This window comes from Vicia villosa, linkage group LG2, assembly GCF_029867415.1.
Source record: "Vicia villosa cultivar HV-30 ecotype Madison, WI linkage group LG2, Vvil1.0, whole genome shotgun sequence".
Lineage (NCBI taxonomy): Eukaryota > Viridiplantae > Streptophyta > Magnoliopsida > Fabales > Fabaceae > Vicia > Vicia villosa.
Window position 1 is genome coordinate 44,585,912 of NC_081181.1, and position 20,105 is coordinate 44,606,016.

The 20,105-nt window shown below is 34.6% G+C and overlaps 2 protein-coding genes across 3 annotated transcripts; one reads left to right on the top strand and one right to left on the bottom strand.

Moving 5' to 3' along the window:
* Window positions 1-663: 663 nt before the first annotated feature.
* Window positions 664-14,101, top strand: LOC131650321 (mechanosensitive ion channel protein 2, chloroplastic-like). Its single transcript, XM_058920033.1, has 14 exons — window positions 664-798; window positions 941-1,145; window positions 1,248-1,307; window positions 2,748-2,908; window positions 2,996-3,119; window positions 3,212-3,309; window positions 3,412-3,525; window positions 3,855-3,915; window positions 10,252-10,401; window positions 10,512-10,622; window positions 10,787-10,954; window positions 11,053-11,166; window positions 11,955-12,011; window positions 13,075-14,101. The coding sequence occupies exons 2-14, from the start codon at window positions 1,065-1,067 to the stop codon at window positions 13,915-13,917; spliced, it is 2,142 nt and encodes a 713-aa protein (XP_058776016.1). The 5' UTR covers window positions 664-798; window positions 941-1,064; the 3' UTR covers window positions 13,918-14,101.
* A 1,065-nt stretch (window positions 14,102-15,166) lies between these two features.
* LOC131650322 (O-fucosyltransferase 39) lies at window positions 15,167-19,437 on the bottom strand. Of its 2 annotated transcripts, none has more exons than XM_058920034.1 (10): window positions 19,149-19,437; window positions 17,973-18,035; window positions 17,771-17,852; window positions 17,574-17,647; window positions 17,393-17,481; window positions 17,091-17,294; window positions 16,704-16,974; window positions 16,338-16,565; window positions 16,033-16,230; window positions 15,167-15,637 (listed from the first exon to the last, which is right to left on the bottom strand). In XM_058920034.1, the coding sequence occupies exons 1-10, from the start codon at window positions 19,239-19,241 to the stop codon at window positions 15,428-15,430; spliced, it is 1,512 nt and encodes a 503-aa protein (XP_058776017.1). In that variant the 5' UTR covers window positions 19,242-19,437; the 3' UTR covers window positions 15,167-15,427. The 2 variants fall into 2 exon arrangements, with proteins under 2 accessions (XP_058776017.1, XP_058776018.1); XM_058920035.1 differs by having other exon boundaries at window positions 17,574-17,644; window positions 19,149-19,434.
* Between the last annotated feature and the right edge of the window lie 668 nt (window positions 19,438-20,105).

Sequence of the window (20,105 nt, forward strand, 5' to 3'; positions counted from 1 at the left end):
GATGACTACTTATTTCCTTTATTTTCTTATAATAAAATAAATATTTTTGACATACCGAGACTATTTAATTTATATAGTTTTTATATACATTTTTTAACCATCACTATCCTTTCATTTATATATATATTTTTAATTAAATTAAAAATTTTAAACTAATAAAAATATTTAAAATTATTAATATATATGAACATATATATTAATTCACTACAGAAATTAATTTTTGCTCCATTGTTAATACTCTTACGGGTAAATGTGAACGTATTTATGAGATATCTGCGGTAGACTTTTAATTTTGAAGGTAGACTTTTAATTTTGAATGTTAATCCTTTTGTTTTATATAATTAAAGTTACAGAATCAAATGTAGCCATCAATGATTAAAAGTTGGAGCATATTATTAATCTATATTTGTAATTATTTGAATATTAACAAATTTACAAATGATAATTTAATAGATGTGTAATGTGAATCCGGACAGGATCCGTGCAACCGATTTGTTACTAGTTTGGCATAAAAAATGGAATAAAAAAATTGATCCTTGAGGGGACACGTGGAAATCAAAGCCATGGCTGACGACAATACGAAAATTCTAGCACACATATTGCGTGACTTTCGTCGGGTCCACAAGCAATACTTTTATTAACATTATCAATTATTATTTATTATTTATTTAATTAAATAAAACCAAAACGTTTTGTTGTGTACGTCCCTTTGCATTTGCATTGCGCCTCGTAGAAGCTGATACACAAAAATCCATTGTTCATTGAAGAAGACGCTTGCTTGTTCTTTCTTCTTCACAGGTAATCGATCAATTCTAAAAGCTTTGCCGAATTTTTCAATTCTCTTATCCAATTCCCTTTCATTGCACATTCGATATTTCTTTTGCTTCTGTATTTAACCTAATTTTAGTGCTTATCTCATGAAATTGGTCCATTTATGCAGGAAACTGAGTTGAAATCTTGTCAAAGTCTATCTGCAACAATACATCTCAATAGCGTATAAACTGTTTGTTGAATTGTATTTTCAAAGTCTGCAATTCTACTTGGCAGTCAATTTTGATAGAATAATGGCTTTTCCTGGTTCCTTGCAACTGTCCCATGGATTGGGCCTTTGCAGGAACCCAAACCCGAGCCCTAACAAAGATATGGTAATAGAATTTTTTTTCTTTCAGTTCTACGTTTTTGTGTAGGGTTTGGTTTGGTTTGGTTTTGTTTATTTCTCACTCTTTTTACCACTTTATGGTTTACAGAGGGTAACAGGGAGATGCAAGTTACAATTATTCAATGAATATCCCTCATGTTCAGTTTTGGTATGTTGTTGAGATATAGTCATGCGGCTATTAGATAATTCAACTTTTAATTGGTGTGCCAAAATATTTGTGGCGTTGTTGTGAAACTTTAGCATGGTGTTCAACTGTGCCCATTTTGTTTGATTGCATACTTCTTGGTACTGTTTTTTCTTTCTAACCTAGACAAATGTTAGTTAGTGATATATTTGTTTCCGCAGTTCGAACCCTGAACTTCTTGGTACTGTTTTTTTTACTTATATAGACTAATGTTACTTAGTAATATATTAGCTTCCACGGTTCGAACCCGAAACTTGTTAGTACTGATTGATTTTGATTATATGCTATTTTACCTTGGTACTGATTTATTTTTATTATGTTAGTTTCCTGGTTCGACCCCTGGACTTCTTAGTTTCCTGGGTTTCGAACCCAAGATTTCTTGGTACTGTTTTTTAAATCTTTTAATTTTGGTGGATGGCCCATTCAGCATTCCACCAGTATTTAGAATATTGTCAAGAGTAGTCAGTAGCGGCCAATAGCGGCATTATCCAGCTATAGCAGAGCAGAGTGGCCCGCTATGAGTAGAGCCCTAGTGGTGCAGAACACTATAGCAGCCGCTATAGCGTAAAAAGCGGGATAGCGGAGCAGAGCGGTTCCCGGCCCGGAGCGGTTTTTGGTCTGCTGTCCTTGCACCCTCTAAAAAACCGAAACTACCTCTTAAATTTACAATGTTTTAAGAATAATTTTGGATTTTTCAATCAAATTTGAATTGAGACTCAACCTTAACCTTTCTTCATACTTGTTTATGCACTTCAAGAGTCATGTGTAGTTTGATTTATGAATATTTCATGTGTTGAGCTATTTGTTTAATTTTACATTAAATATATGTTTATAATCGTTATATGTAATTTATCCAAAAAATGATCATATAGCGCGGTCGGCTCGCTATCCCATTTTCGGGATCGGCAACTCTGCGCCGCTTTCCGGAAATGACTACTCTGATATTGTCTGACAATAATGTTAATGTGCTATTTGTATACTGTATTTAATGATGGTTGAGTTTTGATAATTTATACTCCCTCCGTTCCTTTTTAAGTGTCATTCTAGCATAAAGCTCTTCAACCAAGATAGTGGATTATTAGAGCTACTTTTTCTATTATACCCTTATTTATTTTTCTCTTTCTAAATAAATTCAATTATACATTCTCTCTTTTCAATAACTAATTGAAAAATGTGAGGTGGAGTTATTGAAAAAATAAGGGTATAATTGACAAATTATAACATTAAATTATAAAACGACACTTAAATAGGAACAAAAAAATTCTCCTAAAACGACACTTAAAAAGGAACGGAGGGAGTACATTATTAATGATTAAATGAAAAGGTAATTCCTGTACAAGATTATTAAAATGGCATGACTATTATCTTTTCACTTGAAAGTAACAGTTATACTTTCCCTTGCAGTTCATGAAACAGGACTACAGGGGTCTTCAACACCTCCGTCATGTAAACAAGTCAACACGTAGATTGTCTTGCAAATCACGATCTTTTAAATGTCATTGTTTTTTAGTGTCAGGCCAACAAATTGTTCCTTCTACTAAGGTGGTTGCTACAGTACTGACAAGGTGAATTTTGTGATTTTGCATCCATCAAGCATACAAATTAAGTGCTTTATTTTTTTTATTGGTATAGACTAACAAACTTTTCTGCAGGTGCTGTAATGTGTTACAAAATAGTTCAGTCATTGTAAAGTTGATTCCTGCTATTGGCACTATCATTTTTGCAGTATGGGGTGTTGGCCCATTAATGTTTCAGACAAGGAAACTTTGTTTTCAGGTTATTTAAGAATTGTTTTATTATTCAGCTTTGCACTAACAGATTGAGTGCTATTGACACCTAAGTCTAACAGTAGACATTGTATCTTGCAGAAGAGTGATAATAGTTGGAAAAAAAGTACCACTCATTACATAGTAACTTCATACCTTCGACCACTACTATTATGGACTGGAGCCATACTTATTTGCAGGTTTCACTATTACAAAATAATAACTTTATCTGATGATGAATGTATTCTATCTTTTTCTGATGAACCTATTCTCCACATACTTAATTGATTTGCTAATTGCAGATCATTTGAGCCAGTAATTCTACCTACCGAAGCTAGCCAGGCTGTTAAGGAACGACTTTTGAGTTTCGTTAAATCATTGTCGACTGTAGTGGCTTTTGCCTATTGTTTATCAAGGTAATCCTATTTCCTTACTTCAGAATATCTCTTGGTATTGATGAATCATTTGGTCACTTAGTTGTGCTCCTATTTAATTTGTTTGTTTGAAATTTTCTTCCCACTTTAATGCGAAGCCTTGTCTGATTTTCTATTATTTTGACAATTTTTAACACATTCATATGTTTTATCTTACTAAATTTTTGTTTCTTTATTGAAAATTTCTACAAAAATTTTCAAGATACATCATTATTGTAGCATGCCTGAGAACTTTCCCCAGATCTTTGGATTCAATTGGCAGGCTTATAACTTTTGCTTCTATATACTAATTGTGTACTTCTTTTATCCAGTGCAATTCAACAGGCACAAAAATTTGTAACAGAGAATGCAGATGCAAGTGAGACAAGAAATGTTGGTACCTTTTCTCTATGTAAATGCAGCTAATTTTATAGTCTGATATGAAGTTTAAACAGTATATATATATAGTTAACTCCATCTATTACTTGATAACTGTCATATAGTTGCTATTATGACTCCACGGGATCTTATTTTTTCAATCAATTAGCTGGTAACAGAAGTTGGGAAATATAGTTACCCATCTATATGCTCCATCGGACATCAATTATAAGCTATAAAACTCTTTCAGTGATCCAAAATATAAGCAAATCTCAACTAATATCACCATAATTAGTGATGTCATTCCTTAAATTTCATTCAATTAATATAGATTTTATTTTTCAATATCAATTTTATTTCATGCAACAAGTTCTCATAAAAGGCAGTTTAAAAAATAGTTATTTTTTAGGCTTAATTGCAACTTTAGTCCCTCTATTTTGTCTTTTTCTTGATTTTGATCCCTCTATTTTAAATACCACTATTTTAGTCCCTTTTAAAGTTTTCTGTGCAATTTTCGTCCTCCTATTTTGCTTTTTTCTGCAATATTAGTCCCTACTTTTGTCCCTTTTTCAACGGAAATTCAAAAGGGGGACCAAAATCGTGATTTTAAAAATGGGAGGACCAAAATAAAAAAAAAAGACAAAATAGAGGGACAAAAATTGATAGAAACTAACAGAACAGAATTATAGAGACATGGAAATTGCAAGGAACTTGCGATTTTTCATTGACAAACAAAGAAAATACAATCTGAAAAAACTACAAGAGCAGTTTGCTCTCTCAGAAGATAACTTCTTCTGGCCTAATAACTTCCAAAATAACTTCTCACATCACATAAAAGACAACAAACAACAAACTTAAATACAATTCACAACATCAGCCAATAACCGCCGATAACTAACTATTTGAATTTAAACTAACACAATAATATTATATTACTTATTTATTTTATTTCTCCTTTGATAAACCCTCCAAATGACGGGTTTACCCCTCTCCTTAGCCTGTGCACTATCATTGTCGCCTCCAAGAGAAACAGCCTTGTCCTCAAGGCTGAAGGAAGGAAATTGAACAGTGTTGAAATCCCTATCTTCCCAAGTAGCTTCCTCAATAGGCCTGTTCTTCCAATGGATAAGCACTTGAGAAGTAGATATACCATGTCGGACCACTGTCCGTTGATCTAAAGCTGTCTCTGGTTCCCACATGGAATCTTCGTTAACCTCTAAACTAGCAGGGAGAGTTGGATTAACAACAGCATCGTCAACCGCTTTCTTAAGCAAGGAAACATGAAAAACAGGATGGATCCGAGATGTAGGAGGTAACTCCAACCTGTAAGCAACAGTCCCGACACGTTCAACCACCTTAAACGGACCAAAATACCTTGGAGACAACTTGGGACAGATTCTAGCCGCAACAGATTGTTGCACGTGAGGTCTGAGCTTCAAGAAAACCAAGTCACCAACTTCGAAAGAGCGTTCTTGACGATGTTTATCTGCCTGTGTCTTCATACGGTCACGAGCACGGGATAAATGATGCTTCAGTTGTCGCAAGCATTCATCACGATCAGCCAAGTCTCGTTGAACAACCTCCACCTTAACTTCGCCCGGTAAATAATTAGCGATTACCGGAAGGGAACGACCATACACCACTTCAAATGGAGTTGTACCTGTAGAAGCATGAAAAGTAGTGTTGTACCAATATTCTGCCCAAGAAAGCCACACGGCCCACGTCTTAGGTTGGTCAGCAATAAAACAGCGAAGAAAAGTCTCCAGACAACGGTTAACTACTTCTGTCTGCCCATCTGTCTGAGGGTGGTATGTCGTGCTGAGCTTCAAATATGTACCTTGTTGTTTAAAGAGTTCCTGCTAGAAATTACTAACAAATATGGGATCTCTATCACTCACAATAGATTCCGGAATTCCATGAAGTCGGACTACTTCTTTGGTGAAAGTTTTAGCCAAAGATCTTGCTAAATAGGGACGCTTAAGAAGGATGAAATGAGCATATTTGGACAGCCTGTCTACCACCACAAAAATAGCTTCGAATCCCTTGGACTTTGGAAGACCAGTAATGAATTCCATAGAAATATCTGCCCACACTTGATTCGGTATTGGAAGCGGATGAAGAAGACCACCTGGTGTTGAAGTTGCATACTTGTTGCATTGACATACAGTACATTTCTGCACGAAATTCTGGATATCCTTCTTCATACCAATCCAATACAAATTAGCAGTCAAACGACGATAAGTGCGATAAAACCCAGAATTCCCACCCTGAGGGGTACTGTGAAATTCCTTGAGAATTATCGGAACAAAAGTAGATGAAGCAGACATAACTAATCTGTCCTGATACAAAAGAACCCCATTCTGTAGTGCAAACCCAGGTTTGGTGGTTTCCCCCTTTTGCAAAGCTGAAATGATTGTCTGTAATGTTGGATCCTGTTGTACTTCTTCATGGACAGCCTTGAAATCTAACCACTCAGGACGGAATATCATAGAATGGAGTGTTGACCTGTCATCTGAATCAGCAAGGACCGCCATGGAGTTGTTTGGGGAAGTATCAAACTGACGGGACAACGCATCAGCACCTTTGTTCTCAAGACCAGGTTTATAAACTACATCAAATTGATATCCCAAAAGCTTAGCCACCCAATTTTGTTGATCTATTGTGGTTATACGTTGCTGCATTAATTGTTTCAAACTCTTTTGATCTGTACACACCGTGAACTTGTTCCCTATGAGATATGGGCGCCAATGTTGGATTGCGAGCGCCACAGCCATTAATTCTTTTTCATATGCTGATTTGTTTAAATTACGATCACTTAGACCCTTGCTGAAAAATGCGATAGGCTTCTTGTCTTGTATCAAGATAGCACCCAACCCATTCCCGGACGCATCACTCCCAATAAAGAATTCTTTGGTGAAGTCAGGCAATGCTAAAACTGGGGCTGAAGTTACCTTGTGCTTAAGTTCCTCAAAAGCTGCTTGTTCCTTGGCTCCCCACTTAAAACCCTCTTTCTTAGTCAATTCAGTTAATGGTCTTGCAATCTTGCCATAATCTCGAATGAACTTTCTATAATACCTGGTCAAACCCAAAAATCCTCTGATACCTTTGACATTCTTTGGCACAGGCCATTCTAACACACTGCTGATTTTTGATGGATCTATAGAAACCCCTTCATGAGAAATCACGTGACCCAAATACTCGACCGACAATTGGCCAAACGAACATTTCTTTTTATTGGCCACCAATTGTTGCTCAGCTAGCACACTTAAAACTGAATTTACATGCTGAATATGGTCTGCCCATGTCATGCTATACACCAAAATGTCGTCAAAAAATACTAACACATACCTCCGCAACATTGGCTTGAAAACTTCATTCATTAATGCTTGAAAGGTGGATGGAGCATTTATTAAACCAAAAGGCATCACTAAGAATTCATAATGACCCTCATGAGTGCGGAAAGCGGTTTTATGAATGTCTTCCTGTCGCATGCGTACTTGGTGGTAGCCAGACTTAAGATCAATTTTAGAAAAATATCGTGCACCATGTAACTCATCCAATAACTCATCAATGACGGGAATAGGGAATTTATCCGGAATAGTTACCTTATTCAAAGCACGCTAGTCAACACACATCCTCCAAGAGTCATCCTTCTTGACTAGAATAACCGGACTTGAAAAAGCACTCTGGCTAGGTCTGATCACACCGGACAGCAACAACTCCTTCACTTGTTTCTCAATTTCTGTCTTGTGGTGGTGAGGGTAGCGATACGGTCGAACGTTAACTGGGCCTTGGCCGGTCAACAAGTGTATAGCATGTTCGTGCTGTCGTTTAGGAGGCAATCCTTGTGGTTCCTTGAAAACTTTATCAAACCCTTGCAGTATTGGTTTCATCTCCAACTGTTGAGTTGGTGTCACCATACCTGATTGGATATCACAATGCAACTGGGCAAAATGGTTTTCATCAACATAGTTTTGTAATGGAGTGCACTCTCTAGTACGAACCCCGCTGATCTCAATCCATTCCTCCTGGTATGTGAAACACATTTTCTTCTCAATCCAATCAATGTATGTGCATCCAATCTGTGTTAGCCATGCCATCCCTAATACTAGATCATAACTGCCCAACTCAAACAGCACAACATCTATCTCCTATTTTACCCCTTGAACAGAAATAATAACACCTTGGCACTCTCCTAACGTCGGAGCCGCATAACCCTCACCCAATCTGATTTGTCTAGCAGGAGTTCCGATAATTCGTAAACCCAAAGCCAAAGCTAAACGCCTTGACATGAAGTTTTTGTTTGCCCCACTATCAACCAACATCAGCACCGGTACCGCTCCCACCGTCCCTTGCAACTTGATGCATTGAAGCTTATCTTGATAACACTCAGTTTGTTTATCAAAAGTCAATATATTTTCAAAAGTCAGCATATTCAATTGTAATTCTTCTGCACCTGTTTCAACATCTTCATCATTCAACACTCTGACTTCGTTTTCATCTTCAGAGTTATCCTCAAGCACCATAACACGCAGATTTTTATCAGGACATTGATGTCGAGGATGATACTGACCTCCACATTTAAAACAGAGCCCTTTTTGACGGCGATCAGCAATCTCCTGTGAAGACAGACTCCTCACAGTTCTGTCACGCCAATTTCCCGTGCTGGCAGTATGAGTTTTGTTTGGTCCGAAACCAGACATTCCACGCGGACCACCTGTTGATTTCCCCCCTGAAAAACGATCACGATTGTCTTTATTATTACCAATCATAACCCAATCGCCATTTCTGCCTTCATTCTGTGTGTCAATCTTATTACCAAAAACAGGTCGGGACACTGACCCATGTGACCTTCGCGGTGTCCAATCTCTTCGGCCTTCTTCCAATTCACGTTCTACTGCTCGAGCCACGTTCATTAACTTCGCTCTTGACATAGGACCCATAGCGATCATGCTGCGAACCTTTCCCTGATTTTTTCCTTCAAACCATGAACGAAATAACCCAAATATTGGTCATTGGGTAATCGAGGCAGTTGTGCTACCAACCTCTCAAAATCTTCTATGTATTCTTCAATTGTTCCTTCCTGTTGAAGCGCAGAAAGTTGTTCAAATACATTCCCATCACTTACACCACCATACCTCTCAAGAAGTGCATCTTTCAAATTCTCCCATGTTAATGTTTCATTCTCCTCCAATAGTCCTTTAAAAAAATGAATTGTAGGACCACCCATACATAATTGTGCCAAATTCACTTTGATTTCTGGTACAGTATTCTGCACACTGAAATAGACTTCTGCCCTAGCAATCCAACCAGCGGGATCGTCACCATTAAACATCGGTAATTCCACCTTCTTCACAGGTAGGCGAAATTCATCCAAAGCTTCCCCATGTAAACCAGAATTTTTCTTTTTGGTAGCAACTAACTCATGATTGTGCGGTGATTCTTCCATATCCTTCTGCTTATTCAAATTTAATAAAGAGATGATCTTCTCCTGATTGTCTTTATTTTGATTCTGCATTTCATGTAAAGAAACCTCCAAAGTTGCGATTTTCTCTTCAAGTGCAGTCACTTTGGCCTCCATCTTCTTCGGTGGCATCCGGTTTTAGAAATTCACTGACTCCGTCTCGAGAATCCGGTAGGTCGGACCAATTTGATAGAAACTAACAGAACAGAATTATAGAGAAAGGGAAATTGCAAGGAACTTGCGATTTTTCATTGACAAACAAAGAAAATACAATCTGAAAAAACTACAAGAGCAGTTTGCTCTCTCAGAAGATAACTTCTGGCCTTATAACTTCCAAAATAACTTCTCACATCACATAAAAGACAACAAACAACAAACTTAAATACAATCCACAACATCAGCCAATAACCGCCGATAACTAACTATTTGAATTTAAACTAACACAATAATATTATATTACTTATTTATTTTATTTCTCCTTTGATAAACCCTCCAAATGACGGGTTTACCCCTCTCCTTAGTCTGTGCACTATCAAAAATTAAGCCTATTTTTTATTACAATTTAAGATATTGAGTTGCAGTAACAAAGAAAAGATATTGAGTTGCAGTTAACTAAAAATTTTCATTAGCAAGTTGTTAGGCTTTGCTTATAATCAAGACCAATTGAGTACTGGTGTGTATTTGTTTCGGTTTCTAGATTTAACATTAACCCTTATCAATTTGTATTACAGATAGTGACTATTAGCAATTCACTAAATTAATTTTAATTTACAGAAAGAGAAGTATGTAGAACTGGAAGCATTTGAATATAATATATGGGTTAATTGCTTGGTTATTAGTTGTTGTTCAATTTCAAACGTATAATGAATTATCTATTTTTTTGTCAGATGGGGTTCCAATTTGCAGGAAAAGCTGTTTATTCTGCTGTATGGATTGCTGCTTTTTCATTGTTTATGGAATTGCTGGGCTTCTCTACCCAAAAATGGGTCACTGCAGGAGGTTTTGGGACAGTTTTGTTGACTCTTGCTGGTCGTGAGGTTTGAGATTTATTATTGCTTATAATCATCTCAATTCTCTTATATTTCACTATTTTTTTTTTTTGTAGCTATTGTGGAACCTATTAACATAACAGATAACATCTGTTTAGATATTTACAAACTTCCTTTCAAGCGCGATGATTCACGCAACTCGGCCTTTTGTTGTAAATGAATGGATTCAAACAAAGATTGAAGGATATGAAGTTTCTGGCACTGTTGAGGTGTGTTAAATTGCACTTTTTAACTATTGAATGTGGAAACTATATATAAACATACTACAGGTATCATGTTTTGTTTCTATAGTAATATAACAGAAATAAATTATACAATATGGTGTAGTGATTATGAGATCTGAGTTAGGCATAGATGTTTTCCTGCTATGCAGCATGTTGGCTGGTGGTCCCCAACAATTATACGAGGCGAAGATCGTGAAGCTGTACACATTCCAAACCACAAATTTACAGTGAATGTTGTGCGAAATCTCAGTCAAAAAACACATTGGAGAATCAAAACTCACCTAGCCATTAGTCATTTGGATGTAAATAAGATCAATGTAAGAAATCATTTTGTTGTTTATATTGAATTCACTTCACCAATATTGAACGTTTTATGATATTTTTCCCAATGACAAATGGCTTAATACTTCTGCAGAACATTGTTGCTGACATGCGGAAAGTATTAGCCAAAAATCCTCAAGTTGAGCAGCAGAAGTTGCACAGGAGAGTGTTTTTGGACAATATAAGCCCTGAAAATCAGGCCCTCATGGTATGTATGAACTGGTTAGACCGTTACTGTATGTTGCAATCAATGATTCTATGCTAATTGACTGGGGATCTTAAATAAAAATAATTATTTATTCCTCTTTTCTAAATTTGATCCATAAAACAACAAAGGAAATATTCTTTCTATTTATTAGATTGATGTAGCTCTTTCAGATAAAGACAGAACATGTGTTTATTTTAATATGCTGCCTATCTTTGACCGGGGGGCTTTCGTGTGCATTTTTAATCTGCTGCCTACCTTCTACTGGAGTGCTTTCTGTATTATGCTTTCAGTAATATATATCCCTAGATTTCATTAGTCAGCTATTGACTTCTCTTTGAAACTTTGGCTTTCTTCCACGTGTAATACTTTATACTTTTTAATGTTAATTCTATTTGAGGTTACGTTGTAAATGTCATGATTAAATGCTTAGAGTACTTAAGAAGATTAACTAATACTTAAGCCAAGTAAGTTGGTAATTTGTATAGTTTAGTGTCTAAAGCCATATTAAAGTAAAGGACTAATAGAGCATGTTTGAACACTTAATCCTATTCATACAATTGAGGAGCTTTAATAAACTTATCCTGCCTTGAATACATTACATCTATCTGCACTAGGTGCAGATTTGCAGCTGAATTGTTGCAGATGTTTCTTCTTTTTTGTTCTCAATCAAATTTGTGTACTTAACAAATCAAATTTGACAGCTTGGAAAATCCATTAGTCATGATCAAATCAAACTATTTATGTACTTACATATAAACATAATCTTTTTTTTCTTCTGATTTTCACAGATTCTGATTTCTTGTTTTGTCAAGACCTCACATTTTGAAGAATATTTGTGTGTTAAGGTAAGAATACTTCTTGTCCATATAGAATATGTACTACTTCTCTCATATAGTCATAGTTCAACTTGCAAATGTGAATTAAAGAGCTGTTGGAAACTGTTAGGATATATAATAAAAAGAAATTATAGTAGTTATGAATTGTCAGAGTAATTAGTTAGTTAATTGTTTAGTTAGGTTGTTTTTCTGTTTTAAGTTAGTTGCTTGTGATTCTTTGTCCTTTTCTCTTGTGTAGGAAGTCTATTAATAAAGACTTCCACTCCCTTAGAAATCATCTTTGTCTTAGATTTGATTGGTTTTATAACCCGTGTAGGAGAGCTCACTCTCGTTATTTCCTATTTTACAATAAAAAGTGTTCTTTCTTTGGAATCCAATTATTGGGTTCCTAACAGAAACACTATTATTTTTTTACTAGTTGTAAACAACTGATAGACAGGAAAGAATTGCATAAGTTTGAGAATTCTTACAAAATAGATTTGAAGAGAAACTCATGAATAATTAGGTGACAGGCCCTTCCAAGTGCCACTACTTGGAACCTTGCAATCAACTCTTTTAGTGTTGCATCTCGCTTGCTTGCTCTATTTTAGAGTATGGTAGTGTATCAGTAGAAGATGGATATGCCATGAAGAATATTTGTAGCTTGGATTTGCTCTTTTGAATGAGTTATAGCCATTGATAGAAAACTCGACCGATAAAATTGTGAGCATATGCATTGTTTTAGTTTTGATGGATCAAGATCGGGGATTCTAACCCAAAGTTACACTTATTATATGTTCAATATGGGGTGTTATTTATTTGCATTTGAACTGTGATTTAAGATATGATTCATTTGACAGTTGAAATCTTCTTAAATAATTTAAAACAGAAAGTTAGCAATAATGGATTATCTGTAAGTTGTTAGATGATGTATCTAAATTATCCTAATATCGGTGTACCAGTTTATTATGTTCTAAAAGCCTTTTCGTGTGTTGACTTGACATAATACTCCAAATATGATCCTAGTTCTGATCTTCAGTTTATATTGCTCAAGAATTAACCTGAATTTCTATCTATTTGATTTTTAAAACAGGAAACTATACTATTGGATCTTCTTAGAGTTATCAGCCATCACCGAGCCCGACTTGCAACACCAGTCCGTACCCTACTGAAAGTATATAGTGATGCCGACTTGGACAACATTCCATACGCAGATTCTGGAACAGTTTCTAACCGCCCATTATTAGTGATTGAATCGCCTTACAAAAACAATGCAGATGATAAAACAAAAAGTCGATCAACACGTGCAACTGTTGATCAAGATAACAAGACAACTGTGCAAACCAAACTTGATGCCAAGACAGACAAGGTTGGACCAATAGGAGCACCAGATACCAAAGTTAGAGAAACTCAAGATAACTCTGAGGTGGACACCAAAGTCATGGCATCTATCTCTGATGCAAATGAAAACTTTAAACTTGATTCTGAAGTGGGTGAAAACAAGCCACTGAGATCAAATTTAAACAAGGCAAATATAGAGGTGCCCGAAATGTCTCCTATTTCTTACTCCAAAGTAACTGGTTTAGAATTAGATAATTCATCCCAGAAGGACATCCATGTGAAACAATCTAAGGGTCAGACCATTAAAAACATCAAGGTGAAGGTTGACTCAGACAGTCTAGTTTCCTCATCGACAAACAATATTGACAAAGCCAATGGAAATGTGCCAACAAAACAGGAAGGAGAAAGGAAACCCGCTGCATCCAGGCCTGTTCTTGAAGAAAATATTGTACTCGGCGTTGCATTGGAGGGATCAAAGAGGACACTTCCTATCAATGAGGAGATTGACACAGTGACAACTCAAGAGAACAAGGAAATGGCTGCTTTCCAGGGTGGAAATGGATCTCCAAAGCCTTCAGATGGGAATGTAAAGTAAGATTGTAGTTGCTACTAGAGTAATATTTAGTTATCAGTGAGTTTAACTGGTTAGTTGTTTGAAAGCTTAGTCTTCCAGCTTTTAAGTACATACTGCTGAAAAATTTGAACCACATTCCCTTCCCAGAGAAGCTGTATATATTATTACTTTATGTAATTCATACACCCCTCAAAGTTCTTGAGCTTATATTGTTAACATCAATTCACTATTTTTGTTGTTTCAGCAATTCATTTATGATTCTACTATACTGTCAATAGACCGTCATGGATTTTTATTACTAGAAAAATAAGTTTGGTTCTTGCCTTGTTTCTTTAGTAACATGACACTGGCATGTCATGAAATATAATCATTCTCTTGTGTTTCTTATTATATGGCTTGTATATGGCATTATACAAGAGATGACTAATTTTTTTGCTTTTCAAATAGTCTGTTGGAGTCATCCTTTAAAGATGAACATGAACAAGTGAGATGTCATAGATTCGAACTTACATATTTCATCTGATGTCCCTGTACAGCTATCAACCGAGTTGATTTAACGGGATAAAGATAATTTTTCAAATATAGCATGAGATGCCATGGTTAAAAACAATGAGACTAATTTGAAGAACAAATATACTCCTCCCGTCCAAAATTATAAATTATAAAATGTCTCAAATTATAAAATGTTTTGGACATTTCACGGAATTTTAATTAATATTGCATGGGAAAGAGAAATTATGACAACAATATTATCCTTCATAAAAAGAGAAAATTAAAGAATTAAAGAAGAAAATAGTAATGGAGGGTTGTATTGAAATAGGAAATAGTAATAATCGTTAGAGTATATATAAAAAAAAAATTATCAATGTTGCATTATTATTTGTAAAAGTGATTTATAATTTATGACAATTTTTTTCTAAAGTGATTTATAATTTATGACGGGGTAACAATATATAACAAACAAATAATTTATATGTTTCACCGGGTCTTTAAAATTTATTTGATTTCTCTTGCATAAAATATAAACCAAAATGTAATATGAATTTATTGTTTTTGCCTCAAGTTGTGCAATATGATAATGAAAAATCTATTTTTTACTTTGAGAAATATTATTTTCACACACTAAATGTGACACTTACACCGTCAAAGATACACGGTTTTAATTTTTTAGAATGTTTAATAATTATATTTTCTTTTTTGTGACACATACTCTTATGAAAACTACCGTATAACGCAATTCATGCACACAAAAAACTTAGGAATGAAAGGATAAACAACAAAATGACTCATGTTATTGAATTATAAATAATATTGCTCCTGCTAAGAATGCCATCATCTCATACATACATCTCTCACACACAAGACACCTACTGGCTACTACTATACTATTATATCAAGCACTCTTACCAAGAGCATCATAGACAAACCCTCATGAATAAGCTAGTGATAATGCTTTTATTAACCAGATTCAAATCTCAAATAATAAGACTGAATCATAAAATATAGAGGCTACTAATCTGACAGCAATCTATTAAGCTTGGCACATGCAATCAGGAACAGGGTATGTGTAAATGGATTGTTTAGGCCTTCTAACCCTGAGTTGACCTTGTCTATTTTCATGACCTTCAACCACTGCATGCTCAAACTCTGACCACTCCATCGATTTATTCAAGAACAGTTGACCCATCAATGCCATGTTTGGCCTTATAGTCTTTAAGTTCAAGTAAGTCCTGTGTCCAACCTATCATCAACAAAGCATTCATTGTCATTTATAAATTATATTCAACTCTTTCAACAACCTTGTTCTGCTTCATAAATATATGCCACTACCCCCTGTCCCTTAGTATAGGGACCATTGTCTAAATGGTGAAAATCACACTTGATACAAAAATTTACTACCCTGGTCCTATATTTAAAGACATTATTAAATGAGAAACTCATAAAAGTCCTTAGATGATAGGAATTCTCTTTGCCTGACCAAAAGCATCTCATAATAAATATGAACATTCAAAATTCACTGTCCTCAACATGGTTAAGTCATTATTATTCTAGAATAGTTACTCACTTACATTGACAATGCAGTGTAGTCTGTCATCTATAAGGTAAAGGTAATAAATATCTAGGGGAAAAACTCACCAACGCATTATGCATATTCCCCGGGGAAGCAGAAATGAAGATGTCACTATGGATACTAATGTAGTAGTCAAGTGCGGCTAATAGAGAAGCTTTTCCCTTTATCTGAGTACGCTCAAAAGGCGAAGTAAGGCTCTTTTTATCTTCCATCAGAGGAAACAATTGCTTCAAAGTAGCAATCCTGGCTCCTCCACCATAGACCTGGAAAAGAGAAGAAGACATTTTAGAAAAAATATAATCATTTTAAAACAAGCACTAATTAAAATTAATGGATCTCCAATGTGTCAAAGTGAGTAACATGATTAAACCTTGTGAGAGGCAAGATATAAACGAGTGCTGTTGTCGAATCCCAAAGCTGCTAGCAACAATCCAACTTCTTCGGGAGTCATTGGGCATCGGCCCTGACTCCTTAACTCTTCATCAGTGAATTGGGAATTAAGAACCCTTCCCTGCCAAATAACCTGTCTATACTTTGCAAGGGCCAATTTTTCAGCTTTTCCACCACCAAAATCACAGGCTGAATGGGCAGCCATATCCTAATATACAAAATTATATAAACTTACTCAATTAACTGCTAGATGGACGTAACTAAAGAGTGGAGAGTGAATATTGAACAAACGAAAGGAAAATTAAATACGAATAGATGAAGCAAATAACCCCACCAGCATAAATACCTTATCAAATCGGAGGTGCAGAACAACGAATTTCCCTGCATTTTTATTATCATCTGCATCTGTGACCTCTTGAAGGTAATTGGAGCCCATTTCTTCAGTAGAGTGCTGAGGATTGCGAAGGCGACTGATAAGGGCATCTCCAAGTGTTCTGATATGGGGAACAAATACTAAAGCTTGAAAGTTGACTTTACAGCGCAGGTGTTGGATATCCATAGGCAAGTTGTCAAAAGTCAGGCGGTGAGAAAATGGAGAAATTGCAGCAATACCAAAACTGCATTAAACAAAACACACCAAGATGTTAGAAGATCATATTGCATAGAATTAGAAAATCTTCAAAACAATTGTAATTGCAATTGCAATTGTGAATAAAAATATCTAACGACGAACCTTTGTAGGACAGGCAAAACATTCTCCAGATACCAATTGGCTGTTGCATGAACGGGTGCAGCCTTGATTCTGGTATCTCTAATAGCCAACGCATAGTACTCCCTTGAACTCCATGAGTACTCTTCAGGAAGCTCTTTAACAATAGTAACATCATCCTTCAATACATCGATGAAATGATCCACGTCAAATATATCCTCGAATGAGCTGCAGAGGAGCATAAGCAACCTCGATTAGTACATTACATCGCACACAATTTACGGAACCGAAAAAACAACAAATTGTTATTTTAGTTTCTGCATTACCTTGAATCCTTCCATACAGGATTTAATTCAAGGTATGGGATCACAAGAGTTGCATTCAGTATCTTGGCAACAGCAACTGCATCACATATCTAAAAAAAGAATTATATACCGAATACAAATTATAAATCTTTTGCATACGAAAGAAAAGTTAGATCTAATTGAAAGGCTTTTAAATACATACCCCCATCCTTTGCTGGTTCAGACCTCCATCAAGAAATACCTGGATGTATCCTTCAGACTTCTCCGGTAATGCTGCTTCAATTCAAGTTCCAGTCACAAAAAGATTAGATTAAGCAATGTACATTACCAAACATAATGTTTTCTAAAAGATAAAAAATAAAATAACGAAAATGATATTATGATATCGCTTTCACTCACTTGGCTTGTTTCTCACTTCATTGCAAGGTTTCCAACCTTGGTTTTCCAGAGGCGTCCATATTTCAGAAAGCTGCGATGTCGGCTTCACATGGAAAAAAAGAAAAAAAAAACTATCAAACATAATAAAACGAACATTCACTGCTAACACAAACTAAAAAAAAAAACATTTATAGAAAGCCTTTGTTGCTCAATTAACTCTTACAGTTTCACGTTGCACAGCGCTCTTGAGAAGGCGTGAATGTCTCGGTTTTATAGGATTCAATTCCTACATAAAACAAGTCCCAAGTTATAAGACATGCAAATAAACTTAAAACATAACAAGGCATCAATACACTATAAATAAAACTAGGAACTAAACTGCACAAACATAATGAACACGATGATTTACTGGGTTCTAATAGACATTAAGCTTGTTTAGATCGACTTATTTGAGCTTATCTACTATGCTAAGTCCTCGGTTTGGAACAACTTACAGAAACAACTTATGACATTTTCATAAATTTTCTAAGGTAGCTTATGAAAGCATGCTATAGCTTATAAAATAGTTTTCCTTTGATTTATCTCTTGTTAAAAAAAAAAGCCACATATAAACACTTATATGATAAGCACTTAATTAAATTGTCATAAAAAATAGGAATCAAGTGACTTTCACAAGGCAAGCAAGCAAGGACCATGAGAATAAAACGCAATATTGATTCCCATACAAGGACCATAATCCAACCAAACAAACCCTTATGAAATATATTCATTATCATAACAAACCTCCCATCTCTATAATTCAAATTGAAAGTTATACTTTACCAAATCTTCTTAATTATAAACAAGTAACAACAATAAATCTCACCCACCACACCAAAATGAGTAAAAGTGTATCATGAAGAACCATGTGATCCACAATTAATAATCTGTTAAATTAATTGCACAAATTTATCTAACCCAGCAAACACAATCAAATTCATAAAACCTTTATGTGCATATTATTTTCAAGCTGTCAAATTCAATATATTCACCATCACAAATAAAATCCATAATTTCTTCTACAACAATAAAAAAACCCAAACCCCTATAGTTTCTTTCAATTTCAGTTTCTAAATTTTCCTAAAAAAAACTTCAACACGCAACTGAGTAGATTTTCTGATAATAAAATAAAACCGACTAAAAAAAACAGATAAAAATAAAATACACAAAGCTGAACTTTCAATATCACAAAAAATCAATCAAACAAACACACGTAAAATAAAATAGTACTACAAGAAAAAAAAACAATTACTGAAAATGAAAAAAAAACCATAACGGTAAAATCAGTGTTCCGCCAAAATTAGAAAAACTAAAAAATAATAAATAAATAAATAAATTATACAAAGAAGAAAAAACTCACGGAGTAAATAGAAGAAGAGGCACTAAAAGTGGAGAAGAGAATCAAAACGGAAAGAGAAACAACAAGTGTTTTGCAATGGAAGCCAAGCTCCATGGTGATGGAAAGTGGAGCTTAACGACGGATCTAGAAAATGACCGTTTTGACCCTTCAGAAGAAGTTTTTGGAATGTGAATGAAGTAATGTAGAAGAAGAAGATGAAGATGAAGGAGAAGAAGAGAATCACATCATGAATTTAATCATGTTTTTTTATATATATAGTATTTTCTTTGGAGCTTTATGGCTGAAAGATTTATTATTTAATTTTTTTGTGAAAGTAAATTTTGTGTAGAGAATTCACATGGGACACCTGGCTTTAGTCACCGAATTGAATAATGAGGGAAGGTTTGCGTCTTTATAATATTTGACCCCACTTAAATAAATAAACACCATATATTTAATTTTTTTTATAAATAAGGGTCCTGCTAACCAGTGCCCCGGGGGCACTGGATAAGAAGTGATAAGAAGTAATAAATGACAATTAATCAAGTTTTATTCTTTTTGTAATAAATGAAAATTACATATATTTAATTACTAAATTAACTTATTCACTCTCTCTTTTATTTACTACGTAATTTATATGCTTGAACCAAATAAAATTCGGAATTTGAATTTCATAACTTCATTTCAATGTTATTATCATTTTAATACAAGAACATGATTTATTATAAACAAAATAAACTAAAAAAATATTAAAAATTCTTTAAAAATTAACAATAAAATATTGAATTTTTTAATAAAAAATTTTTATATTCAATTTAAATATTTAAATGTTTTGATAAATTTAAGAAAAAAACATTAAATTAAAAAGTAGTTGCTATTGAAAATGAAATATGAAAAAACAATAATAGGTAATAAATGAAAATGAAAAAAATTGTAACGTCTTATATTTTTTCTTTATGGTTTTAAAATTTTCAATTT